This window comes from Erythranthe guttata, chromosome 14 (genome assembly GCF_056151865.1).
Source record: "Erythranthe guttata isolate IM_541 chromosome 14, IM_541, whole genome shotgun sequence".
In the NCBI taxonomy this organism is placed as follows: domain Eukaryota; kingdom Viridiplantae; phylum Streptophyta; class Magnoliopsida; order Lamiales; family Phrymaceae; genus Erythranthe; species Erythranthe guttata.
This window is the reverse complement of record NC_142546.1, coordinates 5,318,066-5,334,037: the sequence shown is the minus strand read 5'-3', so window position 1 is coordinate 5,334,037 and position 15,972 is coordinate 5,318,066. Positions and strand designations below refer to the sequence as shown.

Genomic DNA, 15,972 nt, shown 5'->3' with positions numbered 1-15,972 from the left:
GTTCAATGAACTCATAGAACATTGTAGACTCAACTCACATGCACTACGTGCTAGTCTCAACCGTGAAAGGTCATTATCCTAATTATTGGCATAACCCATCGACTATGAACTAATTTAATAGTTATTACACTTAATTTATTATCTCATGATTCTCCTAGATCAATTCATATTATTTGAATATAATTTTAAGGTCTACATCTATGCATAAATATATGAGACAATAAATATAGCTTGTGAAAAATAAATTTTCATTAAGTACGAAATAGATTGTATACAAGTAAAATGGAAAGACAACATCCACAAGTTGGTTTGTTGGTAGCTTACTCTAACAATAAAAACAATTTACTTATTCATATAATGAAGCAGAGCAGACTATTCACAATTTATGAATCCTACAATTACTTGTAGTAATTGTTTATTGATATCAAACTTTCAAACTCATTATTGAAGAATAATATATCCTTAGCTAGCTTATAATATTTCCATAGATATTAACAGCCCTTCTGATGAAGATGGATCGGAACAATCACAAGCATTGAACTTAATAAGTCCATTCTTGCGGTAGTTGCATGTCGTCGATGTGTGAATGTCCGTTTCGCGGTCCACTCGATATCGTCGATTCACCTTTTACTGCACATGGAGGAGATGTTTTAATACTAATTTTTATTTTATTTTTACAAATAGTATAAACTTCAAGAATTGATGTTTTAATACAAATATTGTTTGGAGTCAACTCATATGAAACATTCCAAAAAAAAATGATTTTTTTTGTTTATTTTAAGGTGAGGACCATTTTAGAGATGAAAGTTACAAGATTCATTTTAGTAGTGTTGAAAAGAGGTTGTAGGAAAGCGAAAAGATACCTGCGCCGCCGGAGTAATTGAAAGGTCGACCGGTTAGTAGTGGTGGTGGGGTTGTGGAATCTTTAAACCGGTTGTAGTGTAGCTCCATTGCTTGCAATACTCTTGTGGGCATCAGAACCATTGAACAACCTAATCAATGCACCCAAATCATTAGCAACTCTATTTAAAATTAACCATAATAATGTATTTAATCATCATATTACAAGTTACTGAAAAATAATTAGCTTGTTGAAAATTATGATATTTATTTCATCGTATTACAATTATAATAAGAAATGAATAACAAAGAAGGCAGTCAATAATTCCATTCAAATAAGAAATAATTTTTTTTTAAAAAAAATAACATAAAAAAAAATAAAAATATTACAAAATAGAGCAAACAAAAACAAAAAATAGTAAATATATCATTAAAATTGTTTAGGATTGCTCTATCGTTAATTCTTTTTATATATAAAGATTTGGTAACTGTGACACTAGAGTAAATAATTTCCACTTCAAATTAAATTGAACTACAATAGACGGATTATGTAATTCTTCTCTTATCTAAAATAAAATCATTTACTAAACTTAAATTCAATTTCTATAAATTAAGTTGTGAATTATCTAGGGGAAAATATCAATGTATTATTGTATGGTTCTCATTAATTGCTTTTCAAGACTATGTGTAGAAAGTGAGATGCCACCAAACAAGATTCCAAGCTACGGCTATTGGCTGATGCATATCCCAATAAAGCAAATACATTAAATATGATAAGTAACATCAAAGAAGAAGTAGATTCAAAATTGACAACAAGCAACATGGAATCTCGACAATTTAAAATATCAAGATTCCAAAATCGCTTTCCCCAATAATACCTTACACTCCAAATATTATAAAAAGTCTTTGATCCCAACAAAAATTTAAATTAAATTTATTTCTTGTGTCGCTTTTTGATTTTGACTTCATTTGGATTTAACTATTTCAAGCCAATTATTTTCAAGTCTAATAATTTATTAATAAGATTTTTTTATTTTTGTAATGAATTTTAAGTTTCAAAATAAGCTCATTCTTTTATTACTGATTAAGTGTGGTTTACGTCTTTCATATGGTTCGCAAGTTATTATACGAGAAGTGCAGGTTTACCCAGTGCACCTCTATAATTGATTGCATGTTTCTTCATTACCAAAAAAGAAAAAGAAAAAAAAAAGAATAAAAGATATGAATTTCATATTAAAAAAAAATTAATCTATTGATTATTATTTGGATAAATTATTGAACTTCAATTTCAAATTCAATTTGTAGTTATTTTTTGAATCATTGTAATGGAAAAAAATAGTAGCTAATAGGAAATTATTCGGTTCCTAAATCTATTTCATTTTCACAATCAAAATATCCTAATCCCAAATTACATCAACACCCATTGAAATGGTAGAGTGTCACTTCCTATTCAAATAAATTTAACATTAATTAAATGAAAAACCCTTGATACTCTATAATAATAGTTCTATAGTAGTATCTTGTTTGAGTCTCACCCAAATGACTATTTTTTTGTGAGTTAGTCATATAATTATATTAATATCTGCACATATATTTATTTTATAAAACACTTGTTAATTAATGTGATAAAATAATCATGAACTTTGGCCTTATTAGATGGTAAAAATAAGTCACGTTCGATCGAACCACTGATCGTATTTGATTTTTATTTAGTTAAATAACATTTTGGACGGCTACATAATACTAAGAAGGGTAAATAACAATCACCCCTGATGTAAGATTAATTTACGAAAAAAAAACATACCCTTGCGATTTGTAGATTTTTTATGTTGACGTGACACCTTTTTTAGGGAAATTGGATGTAAGATATTTACAGATATTGCAAAGGGTTTGATGTAATTTCCCAAAAAATTGGATTGTTTTGTTATTACTGTTTATTTCAGGGAGTTTGTTGTAATTTATCTTAAAAAACAGAAACAAAAAACAAAAGACAGTCCGAACTTCATGGGGGCAAAGTTGTGGTACCTGATTTCTTCTTGGGTTCAGTTGAGTCGCGAGGCAAAAAAACTCCGGTTCCTGAAGATCCAGATACGGATCCGGATCCACCAAGAAAAACAGCCTGCATACCCGACCCGAATTGCCCGTTTCTGCCATGCCCAACTCCCCATCCTTTGCCTCTATATTGCATAAAATGCTGCTCTGTTTTCTCAACTTGTTGCTTCTGCTGAGCTGACTCAGTTCCTCTGACTCGTCTACTCCTATAAACAGTGCCCTCTTTGGTAGTTGGCGCCTGATTCTTCAACTCATAAGCCTACAATACAAAATTGATTAACAACAAAACCCTTTTGCCTAAAACAATATATTACGAAAATATCTACATAATTAATACTTACATCCGAATTATCAGAAATATAATTGGCAATAGTGTTTTCTTTTACTTGTTCTTCTTCTTCTTCTTCTTGAAGCATACACTCAGCCATCTGGCGACTCAACTCGGCAACGAAATCTCCGTCGTCGCTTGAATCGGAATACAAGGGCGTGCTGAAGCCCGATGAAGACGAGTCACTATAGGACAACTGATTTGAGCTCGAACTCGAACTCGAACTTAAACCTTGCAGCGGCTTAGATATCATCATATTCGCTTCTTCTTTTTGCACCACCGTATTTACGTTGCCGACGCGTTTAAATAAATCAGCATAGAGCAAAGGTTTCCTCTCATGATGACACTCAAAAGACATATTGTGAACTAATTACTTCTTTTTCGAAATGAATTTGGTAAGAGTGGAAGGGATTATTAATAAGAATGATTAATGTGTGAAGAATGGGTTGAGGTGGAGTGGTGGTGGTGGTGGTGGTGGTGGTGGTTAACAAAATTATGAGAGAGAGAGAGAGATTTAATTTGAATAAGGTGGTCACGTTGTGTTGTGGTGTGGTGTAATGAAAAGTATTGGTGTTGGTATATAAGTTTAAGGGTAAATTACAAACACCCCCTGAGGTATGGTCAAATTACAAAAACACCCATCTTGTTTGGATAATTACAACCACCCCTCAACTCCTCAAATTTAGTGGAATCTTCGAGATTATATGGAATATTATCACTTTTGTACCCGTTTTATCCCATTCGAACTCTACATTATGAAGCAAGATGATCATAGTTTGTGTTTTTTAGCTTGAATATATCAGTTTGTGGTGCATCGAAAACTGTATTTTTACACAAAATGAGTACAAACTAGAGCACATTCCACGGAATCTAGATGATTATGTTGAATTTGGCACCATAAGAGTGGGGGTGTAAGAAAAAATCATAGCTGAGAGGGGTATATGTAATTATCCAAACAAAAGGGTGTTTTTGTAATTTGATCATACCTCAGGGGTGTTTGTAATTTACCCTAAGTTTAATTTGTGGGGTTGTTGGATTTTAGTGGTTGGCCCGTACATTTGTCTACCCAAAACTATAAGCTTTTTAGCTCAACTGCCAACTGTTGTAAACTGATTTCTTTTTTATTTTTTTATTTTTTTAATTGGTGAATTTAAAAATTAAATAGATGGGGAGTGGTTTAATTGCAGTTCAACTGTTCAATTCATCTCTCTATGTAACATTGCTGCAATTGGTTATGATATGGGTTTGTTTGCGGTTCTGACAAAAATTGGTGGGTTGACCAAATTATTATTGCCCAAATTCCCTTCGACCACTAATCCACTTGATTTGACGACCACAGAATATTCTTGTACGTGTTGGTGTTAAAGGCACATCATGCTACTTGATATATCATGCGACTTTAGTTAACTGATGTTGGTATCAATATAAAAATATGCGTAAATAATTAAAATAAGAATTACACTTAGTTGTAAGTAGAAATTAATCGGACATACGAAGAACGACGAATCGACTGGACCTTGTAAAAGCAATGTTCTTGAGACAATATTTCCGGGTTGTCTTTGGTGCAACAGTCACTCTTGGTAGTCTATATTTACTCACATTGGAAGTTCACGGCGAACTAAAAACGTAGAAACGAAGTTTCGACGGAAGAGTTTTAGAAAGAAATTCTTAAACCTCTTATTGTATCTTATGCAAAACTGATCAGATTTTGTCTTATAGATATTAAAGGGTCTTTTCCTAATGGATATGTTGTTTTGAAACAGTCACTTTACCAATAAATATGTTGTTTATATATGGAGAAATTAATTTAATCCAAACAAACATCTATTCATAATTCCCTAACAATTTTTATTCAAATAAAAAATCAAACAATTCTCTACATGAATAAAATTGCTCTTCAAAACTCATCTAATGAGATCATACTATCAAAATTTCTTTTAGGAATAGTACAACATCGGAATAGGTCATCGGAATAGGTGAAATATTTCATCGTGAACCTTCCCTAGTTAAAGTTTACCGGATTGACTTAGTCAATCAGTGAATTATTTCATCATGAGCTGTCGGTTGTTTGTGTAAACCAAGACAATAAACTTAACACTGTACCAAAAACACGTGTTTCAAGTTCTCGGTTGTGTTCATTTTGACCCTGAATATTCTCGGGTACTGCGAGTGCTTTAGAGAATTTAAGCCTTTATAAGAATTCTCAACGAGCCGACCCAACTCACTCTAACATAGGTGACCGCATCTATAAAGCGTACTCTACTATACATCACTTGTACTTGACACGATATAGACGTCATTAAAAGAAATAGCTAAACACTTTAAACGTCGTATGTTGCATTTAATGCATCATAGAAACAACATGGAATTAGACTCCAAAGTGCTATATTTATTTAAGTTATACATAATTAATTGTTCTATTGAACTTGGTCCGTGGGATCTCTAGTCGCCAAGTTAGGTTTCCGTATAAGGTAACTTAGTCATTTAGTCTTTAAACATATTCCCCTCAATGAACATTCAACTCTCTCACTAAATAAACTTTCCGTAAGTGGATATGCTAGGTTATCATTGAATTTCACGAAATCAATAGAAATTATCTCATTAGAGAGTAAGTGTTTCACGGTATTATATCTACGACTAATATGTCGAGACTTACCATTGTTAAATTATGAGTGTTACGTATTGTTTCACGATATTTATTTATTAAAAAAATTAATAATAAATTATTAATTTTACTAACTATTTTTTTGGTATTTTTTAGTTTTTTTTTATAATCAACTATTCCCCATAATCAAATACAAAATTACTAAAATTTACTTTTTTATTGAAATCAACTATTTTTTTTCGTACCCAGAATCAACTATAAAAAATAGTAAAACAACTATAAAAAAAACTTATTTTCAATAGTATGTTTACCAAAAATGTAATAATTACAAATCAACAAAAATCAACTATAAAAAATCAAAATTAATTATAAAATTCTTGAAATGAACTATAAAATGGTCGAAATCAACTAATAAAATTATCCAAAACAGCTACATTATCATAAATCAACTACAAAACTAAAAACCCCAATTTCAAGAAAATTACTAAAAAATTGAGCGGATTCAACAACAAAAACATCATCTTCCACAATCAATGAATGGAGGGCGGCGATTTAAGGCGGCATATGAAGAATGATGCCAAGAATAGAAACACCATATACCGCAATCCACGGCACATGTGACGATTATGACTGCGGATGAAAGACGAGGCCACGTAGGACACCGGTCGGGAACCCACCCTCTCTAATTACACAAATTCAAATATCCTCTGACGATTCCAGATTCAAAATCAACAATTAAGTTTCAAGAAGAAAAAACAGATAAAAACAAAAGGCCTCTATCCCAACCACTTACGTTTCCATTCTTGTTTAGAGGATGGTAATTAAAAATGGAATTCCAAACCTTGTGGCTTCTGCCATCATTTTCAAACCCTCTTCATTCACTGTAATTGAACAAGATCCGCCATTGCTACAATAATCAGTAAAACCATCGCCATTGATGTAAACCCCAGCGGAAAAGTTGTGATTTTCGGCGCTCACGCAAAATCATACGACAACGGTTCAGAGGAGTGCGGCACTGAACATGGATCAAACTCTTCCCCTTCTCCACTTCGACTTAACATAGATGTACTTACACTGTGTTTCCTTCAAATCCGAAATGTGGATTTTCACTAATCATCCCTTAAATTAAGCACAAATAATTTAAACAAATATATTTTCCCATATGTTAACGTATTATACTTTAATATCTTATTTTATTTTCCATGAAATATTTAATTACATAAAATTAATTCTCCCAAATATTTTGAAAATTATTTCACGCCAATTTTTGTTGACATAGTAGTTTGAAACCCAAACTACACAGTATAATAAATAAATGATTTGGTTAAACTCACAGTCTAAACCGTACCCTTTACACATATTTGGATCAAAACATCCTTTAGGAGAACAAACTCGAATATTTGAAAAGTGTAAACACATATTTGAAAAGGAATTTAGCCTTTTGTGAACAAACTCTTGTCCTAATTATAATCCCAATAAATGTAACAGAAATACATCAACGTAACACAAATGAGAAAGTGACTGTGTTCATAGAAATGTTTAAATATAACTATTTAAACAAATATATCAAATATTTTTAAATTCTAGTAAAACAGAAAAGATGTAATCTACACATCACACCTTTACGCAAAGGGCATAAACAGATTTATGCAAACCATTTTTATTTTTAAGAAATTATTTTCGTAGATTAACACAAGAGTTAATAAATTATTTAACTTAAACGAATAGTTAGCAATGAATTTTGTTTTTAATCAGTTACATAGAATTATTGTGCAGGCTTTTGAAATCAGCCACTAACACTGTGGAATTTCTTGTCTGCAGATATTAACATGCAACTTTACGCAATACAATGATTATGGGTAAATAGCATAAAAAAAACCCAATGTATTATGACAAACCTGCAATAAATCTCCTTGTGTTCTTTTTATTGCATATAACAATCATCTCCATTTTCGTTATTAGTTAACACCTTTAACTATAAAGGGGATTTTATGCAAGCTTTTTATAATATAGAAGGGTACTGGTGCATGGTTTAGTAACACAAGAGGAGTCTATGCAAAATTAATTTATTCATTTAAAATTAAAATTATTTTCTTAAATTAAGCCAAATACATCTATTAATTTAAATTATGAAAACTAAAAAATAATATTCGAGATGGAAGTTGGAACGAATTCTCAAATTATTTATGTTCTTTTCACATATAATTAATCCAGTATAAATTATAAAAATGAATAATAACTCTATTAAATAATTATATATTTTTTTTAAATCACATTTTTAAATACATTAATAAATTATACCATATCAAAATTGATTTTTTTTTAAACATTCACCACACCTATTAAATTTCTATTTTTCATATTGTGACTGAATAAACGTGTTCGAATTAATTTAAGAAAATAAGATGAAATTTAAACGAATAATTTAAATTTGCTTACAATCCCCCTGTATTTGAGATAATATGTACTAAATCCCCCTATGTTATGAAAAAAATGCAGAAAATCCCCTCTATAGTTAACGTCATTAACTTGTAACGGAAATAGGGATTTCGTGCGAAATAAAATGAAACACAAGGAGGTTTTACGCAAGGAAAAAAAAAACACGGGGTGGGATTTTCCTTAACACATGTTTTTTTGTGCCGTTTACCCCAATGATAATAACTCACAGATGTATTAAATAATTCATAAATATATCTCCCCATATATGAATCGTAAATATAAAACAAAACTTTTGTTTGCAAAAACGTTTCAGAGAAACAAAGCATTGACGCAGATATTAGAACATAGAAACTAATATTATTCATCTCTACGAATAAACACTTTTAAACCCAATAACTTATTTGGAAACTTTTAATCCAGAAAGATAATCACTCAGATTATAAAAAACAGAAGACTTTTAGCAAAAGTTTTCAAGAAAACCATTCTAATTTTACGTAGAAAGTTCTAAAACCCAAAAATTTGATATTTTCTTAAGATTGTTGGTATAAATATAACAATCTGCGTAAATAATTAAAATAAGAATTACACTTACTTGGAAGTAGAAAATAATCGGAAATACGAAGAACGACAAATCAATTGAGGCTTGCAAAAGCAATATTCTTAAGACAATATTTTCGGGTTGTCTACGGTGCAACAGTCACTCCCGGTAGCCTCTCAGGATACAGCAGTCAGATACTTTGATATTTGCACAAATTCGAAGCCCACAGCAAACTAGAAACGTAGGAACTAAATCTTGACAAAAGAGTTTTAGGAAGGAATTCTTAAACCTCTTACTATATCTTATACAAAACTAATCAGGTTTTATTTTATTTATTAATATTAAAGAGTCTTGCATATTATGTTTAATGATATAATATAAATAAATTATTTATTAGTAGAAACCTCATAAAAAGAAGATAAAAAATATGGGACTATTAGTGAAAACCCCCCAAGCATTATTTTAATAATGATGGATCTAGTCACTTTTTCTTTATTAGTGATAAACCCAACTTTTATTTATTATCAAATTTACCCTTCCCTACTATTTGTTGCACATACCTTTTTATATTTCTTTTCTATTTTCCATTTTAATTTTCGTTTTGTTTATTTAAAAAATAGTTTTTTTTTAATAATTTTTATAAATATTTTTTAATAATATTATTTTCAACATTTTTTTTAGCTTCGTTTCTCCAAAGTCAACTATAATATTTTCGAAATCGACTAAATTTTTTCTGAAAATCAACCAAAAGATTCGTTTTTTTATTTCATATCATTTATTTTGAATCCAAAACGAATTTTTTCCCAACTATAATTTACCAAATTGACAAATTACTACATATTATTGAAATAACTATAAAAAAACAAAATCAACTAAAAATGTCGAAAACAACTAAAAATACATCAACTAATTTTTTTAATTCATATATATTTTTTTTTTTTTTCCAGCATGTCATATAATTGGATAAAAAAATAAAAAATCAAAATCAACTACCAAAAACTTGAAAATAACCAAAAAAGTCGAAAACAACTAAAATTATCAAAAACAACTAAAAGAAATAGCAGGATAACGAAAACAGCTATAAAAAATAGCCGAATAACAAAACAACTATTTGCTGTAAAAATACCAAAACATCAAAAGCATAAAAAAATCGAAAAAAATCAGAACTATGGCGACGACAGGGCAGAGGCGGGGGCAACAAAGTCTCTATATCGGCGGTGGAGTTGAGGGGTGGAGGTAGGGAGGGATTTTTGAGTTTTTGATGTCGTCTTCTACAACTAAATCGAGATCGGAGCGATGGCAGCGGCGGCGGGACGAGAAATTCAGATCTGGCGGCTTGGACATCAATATTGAGGGAGTGGAGAGCGATACGAGCGCGTCATTGAGGCAGTTCCTAAAGTCATCGGCTCATGCTATGCTTTTCAATGGTGGGTGGTGGAGGCTATGATGGAGTGATTCTTTCCTTCACCATGAATTTATTCAAGAGAGAGAAAAGAGACGGAATGGGGCATGGAGAGAATGACAGAAATCAGAGAAAAGAAGATGGAGGCGGTTGAATGGCCTAATAAAATTAGGGCAGATGTGAAATAATATAGCATTAAGGCAAATTAGATATTATTCATAGCAATTTTAAGAAGAATAATTAAATTTAATAATTAAGGGGGGTTTGACTAATATTGAAAAAGGGGTTATATCCACCCTAATATATGTAAATGATGTGGGGGTTTTTACTAATTATCCCTAAAAATATTAATGTAAACCACCACATTTCATTTTCTAACATTCACTACTGTGTTGACTCGTCATAACACACACAAACAAATTCTACTTGAAACCATTTTGCTATTCCAATTCATCCCGATTGAATCGATTGAGATTAGGGAGTGGACAGAGATACCTACCTTCACTTAGACATGAACAAAGCAATTGGTTGTGCCTCTTCGAAAAATTGTGATCAGTGAATTCTCCTCACTACAATTTCATGCATTGGTCGTTGGGTAAAGGCCCGATGAAGGATTTTGAGATTTAAAAAAAATCAATTTTTGACACATCCTAATTTCCTTCTAATCCGATCTAGATTTTGTCAAATAATTCTACTTGAAACCACTGTGGAGGATGGATGGATGGCAATGTTCAAATGGTCACCATTTTTTAATTATGTTTGAATTGAATCGCCAGTGTGGATTCGAATTCTAGAGTTATTGTTGGGGCTAAATACCTAACACGCAAGTGCACGTATCGCAAACAAGTAGTAAAAGTGGACTCGTGAAAGTCGGATGTCGATCCCACAGGGAATACTCAAATTATCTAATCCTAAGTACCAAATTCTAACAATTATGATTTTTATCCAGCCTACGCAAAGTTGTCAAATTTATTCAACTAAATAAATTAAACTAATTAGGAAAGCAAATAAACAAGAGAGAATATCAATAAAAACGGATCTAGGATTTTATCTTCCCCCTATGCAAGAATTGCTCACCCAAAACCCCTCAATTATGAATTATATGATTTATGATTATTAACCCGAGACACTAATTTACTCATAACCCGCTGTCGCGTGTATTATGAGTCTATTATTCATAAACGATTCACTATATGTCTATGCAAACCAATTATAAATAAAGCATTAACTAACAAGTCTCGTAAATGGCTACCTAAGGTGATATCTGTATGTCTACGACACCACATGCAATTGACACACTCATCCGGTGAAAACTACTCGAAGGCTCTTCTACTTACCGTCTAATTATCAAAATAGCTCTGTCGAGTCAATCCCAATAATCACAGATAAAGCACATAAATTGATCAAGTTCATGCACTAACAATCATAACAAGTAGAAGAAATAATCATAAAATCATAATTGCATAATCTCAAGAAAAAAGGGTTCGCAATCCCTACATAGGGTTCCAACAAAATCCTAGATTAAAAACTTAGCTACGCATGTTCTCTACGAAAAACATAATAAAAACATAAAAAGAATAGATTAAGAAAAGATAGATAAAAGAAGAATTGTGATGAAGAGTTGTCAATTCTCCGTCTTCGATTCTTCGTTCTCTCGCTCCTCTCGCTCCAAGGTTGTGTCAAAAGTTCCCTTTGATTCGTGCTTGGTTTGGGCTTAAATAGATGTCCCAACTTGGTAGATGATTCTAGGTTTCCTTGTGTGTTTAAAAGTCCAAAATTGCCTCCAACGTGATTTGGCACGGCCGCGCGAAAATCAGTGCAATTCTCGCACGGCTGCGCGAGAATCGCCGAACCTTCTGCCCAAATTCAGCATTTGGCACGGCCGTGCCAAAAATAAGCTAATTTTGGCACGGCCGTGCGGGCCTGTTTTCAGCCAATTTCAGCATATTTTTGATTATTTCACTTTTGGCCCATATTTTCTCCAAATTTGCAGTTTTGACCTCAAACTTTTCCAATTCTTCAATTTATACCTAAAATACAATAAATCAACTTTTTAACCACCAATTATCGTTAAATCACACCAAAAGCTCAAATAAAAAGGTACGATAAAGTATAAAAATATATACTTAACACACACCCCCAAACTTGATCTTTTGTTTGTCCTCAAGCAAAAACTAGCAACTTTCACAGCAACACTCTCAACAAATGCCTCTCATCACATAGATTAATGGTCAACTTTCATTTTTTCAGAACTTGCAATTATCATGACAATTCTCAAAAAATTACAAGCTCGTAATTCAAAGATACGTATTCACTCACCATTGCTAAAAACCACAAACCATGCTATCGCTTTATCCCATATTTACAAATTAAAAATGGAGAAAATTTATACTTACATAATAATATTCAACTCCAAAGACTCACCAAATTTCTCTACTCGGCTAGTATCAAATAATTGAGCTATTGGGATCATTGGGACTTTTTGGCTTTCAAATGTTGGGCTTTTTGGTTCGAGGTAGGAAATATGGGTATATGTGGCTATGCTTCTTGAATTGAGGTGATTGCGCCAAATTTTGAAAGATAGGCGTTTGAAACAATGAATTCACCTCTAAGGACTTTAATAAACTCGATTCTGAAGAGTTCAAAAGTCTCCACTTTTGCTCTTAAGACAATGGATCGAGCTTTCAAAACAATTCAACAACTAGTCCTTACTTCCCCTTCTAGTCTCTTCTTCTTCTTTCTCTTTCTCTTTTTTTTTTTTTTTTTTTTTATATTTCTTTTTTTTTTTTTTTCTTTTTTTTTTTTTTTTAGAAGAAGAAGGACCTTATAAAAAAAATTTCGACCGAACTCCAAGGGTTAATTTTTCAAAAATCTCCACTTATTCTACCTTATACACATTGGCTAAAAGAAAGAACACCGTTTCTCCAAGGCTCAATCAAGGTTCGAATGATAAAAATTTAAAGGTAGGCTTGAAAGGCTCAAACGGTTCAAAGATGGCCCAAATCACTTCCCAAATTGCTCAACAATTTAATATTTCACTTTGTAAATTCCTAAGGCAAATTCTAAAACCGAATAGCATATGATATAGCATAAATTTATACCACGTTTTAAAACACAAAACTTTCAACCAAAGCAAGGCATAATTTGTGATTCCTAACAATGACTCATTCCTACGACACTTTGAATCAAAAGCTCACCAAAATTCAATCACAATCAAGATAAAGCAAGCAATTTCATAACATCAACCATCTTTCATCATCATGATTCATCGAAGCATTTATCTCAACACAAACTTTTTTTTTTTTTTTCGAAAGAAAAAACTAAAATAAAATAACTCAAATAAAAAAAAAACTTAAGGCATGCAAACTAAAAAATTAAAGCACATAAAAACAGGTAATTTTCCACCCCCAAACTTAAAATTTACATTGCCCTCAATGTAATTAACACGAAGTTTAAGGATAGAATACACCTGAATAAGTCGTCTTGGCCGTCTCCGGTTTTCTCTCCACCCTCGCCTTTACTATGCTTCTGTTGAGGTTCGCACGGCCGTATGAGATTTTGAACTATTTTCCGCACGGCCGTGCGATTTGCCAAAATTGGGCAGTAGCTTCCAGATTTTTCACACGGCCGTGTGAAATTAAGCCTTGTTTTGGGACGGCCGTATGAGCTGCAAAATTGCGATTTGACCCCTGAAAATAAAAAAAAAATTGCTTATTTAATTAGCTTGCATGCTTATAAAATAAATAAATAAAATAAAACAAGAAACATAAATAAATAAATAAAAACAAAAATCTCGGGTTGCCTCCCGAGAAGCGCTAAGTTTATAGTCTTCAGCCAGACTTTGTTCCTTCTCTTCAATTCCTTAGCTTTTGAACCCATCTCTTAACTTCCTTTTGGAGAAAGTCTTGAATAAATGGGTTGATCCGATTCTTCTTTCGACTGGTTCGCTTAGGAATGCCCTTGAATTTATTCTTCTTGATGCCATGAGGCTTGCCAACATCGTCTTTTATCACGGTGTTTTGAGTAAGTGTTGTAACCAACTCAACCTTTTTCTTTTGTTCTCCTACATGCACATTAGTATCCACAAAAAAATTTAAATCATGTAATTTAACAGGAAAAAGTTTAGAATCACTTACCTCATCAAGAAGATAACATCCATTAGCCGTAATAGGCTTTTCATCCACCCGGTACACCTTGAAGATCACCGTTTCGTCCCCCACACTCATTCTTAGCTCTCTCTTTCCTACATCAATAATTGATCTACCGGTTGCTAAAAAGGGGCGTCCTAAGATAAGGGGAATATTTTCATCTTCCTCTATGTCAAGTACTAGAAAATCAGCCGGGAGTATGAACTTATCTACTTTAACCAATACATCCTCAACTATACCTAAAGGGTGAGTAAAAGATCTATGGGCTAGCTGCAAGGTCACGGAAGTAGGCTTAATTTCTCCTAAATTCAATTTCTCATAGATTGATAAAGGCATTAAATTTACGCTTGCCCCTTGATCACACAATGCCCGCCCAAAATACCTAGTACCTATTGTGCATGGAATGGTACAACTGCCCGGATCTCTAAGCTTCGGTGGAATTTTATTTGCAAGGATAGCACTACTTTGCTCATTGAGGTCTATGGTTGCTGCACACTCCGGAAGCCTCATCTTCTTCGATACAAGTTCCTTTATAAACTTAACCCAATTCGGCATATGCTTAAGTGCCTCAACAAAAGGAATATTAACATGCAATTTTTTAAGATAATCCAAAAATGACTGAAATTGCATATCAAGCTTAGAGTTTTGAAAACGTTGAGGGAAAGGTACCTTGGGAGTAGGTTCACTTACTGTGATCTTTGTGTTGCTTGGCCCGACCTCGGTTTTTTCCTTGGGCTCCTCTACAATAGGCGGTGGTGCAACAGACTTTTTAGGACCTTCCTCTAATTGCCTCCCATTTCGCAAAGTTACTGCATTGCACTGCTCGATGTTGCTCTTTCGAGGATCTTCCGTATTCGACGGCAGTGCTCCCGACGGCCTCGCGTTTAGTTGGGTTGCAAGTTGCCCCATTTGTGTCTCAAGGTTCCGAATGGATGCTTGAGTCGCCGTCATGAATTTTGCTAAGATGTCAGCGAGGTTAACTCCTTGGGGTGGAGCTTGAGGTGGTGCTTGCCTTTGTCCTTGCTGATTTCCTCCCCATCCAAAGTTGGGGTGATCTTTCCATCCCGGATTATAGGTGTTGGAGTACGGGTTCCTCTGTTGTCGGTTGGTGTCATTCACGTAATTTAGAGACTCCGTTTCTTCTAAGCACTGGTTGGGAGCTTGGATTGCATGGACTTGCTGAGTCTGCAAAGCCGCTACTAGCTTCGATAGCTTCTCCAATTGGGCCGTGATTGCAGTGACTCCGTCTAACTCCAAAATTCCTCCCGTCTTGACTGCTCCGCTATTCGACCGGTCCGATGCTCGCATGTATTTATTCCTAGCGATTCGTTCCAAGAGCTCGTATGCTTCGTCGTAGGTCAAACTCATGAACATACCTCCAGCTGCAGAGTCGAGCACTGTCCTCGAGTTGTCTTGCAGTCCATCATAAAATATTTGCAGTTGGCGCCACTCTTGTAGTCCGTGATTCGGGCACCTCCTTATTAACTGTTTGAACCGCTCCCACGTCTCGAATAATGCTTCATCGGCTTCTTGTATGAAGTTTTGAATTTATCGCCGGATTCTCTCAGTTTTTGTTGGGGAGTTGTATGTGTTCATGAAAAGTTGAGCTAGCTGGGCCCA

The 15,972-nt window shown here is 33.2% G+C and overlaps 2 protein-coding genes across 2 annotated transcripts; both read right to left on the bottom strand.

Moving 5' to 3' along the window:
- Positions 1 to 227: 227 nt before the first annotated feature.
- Positions 228 to 3,779, bottom strand: LOC105956621 (G patch domain protein). The gene is made up of 4 exons (XM_012980475.2): positions 3,234 to 3,779; positions 2,866 to 3,151; positions 864 to 992; positions 228 to 630 (listed from the first exon to the last, which is right to left on the bottom strand). The coding sequence occupies exons 1-4, from the start codon at positions 3,576 to 3,578 to the stop codon at positions 542 to 544; spliced, it is 849 nt and encodes a 282-aa protein (XP_012835929.2). The 5' UTR covers positions 3,579 to 3,779; the 3' UTR covers positions 228 to 541.
- A 9,930-nt stretch (positions 3,780 to 13,709) lies between these two features.
- LOC148764988 (uncharacterized) lies at positions 13,710 to 15,771 on the bottom strand. Its single transcript, XM_088814474.1, has one exon. It carries the CDS (start codon positions 15,724 to 15,726, stop codon positions 14,059 to 14,061), a length of 1,668 nt encoding a protein of 555 aa, XP_088670600.1. The 5' UTR covers positions 15,727 to 15,771; the 3' UTR covers positions 13,710 to 14,058.
- Positions 15,772 to 15,972: the final 201 nt, after the last annotated feature.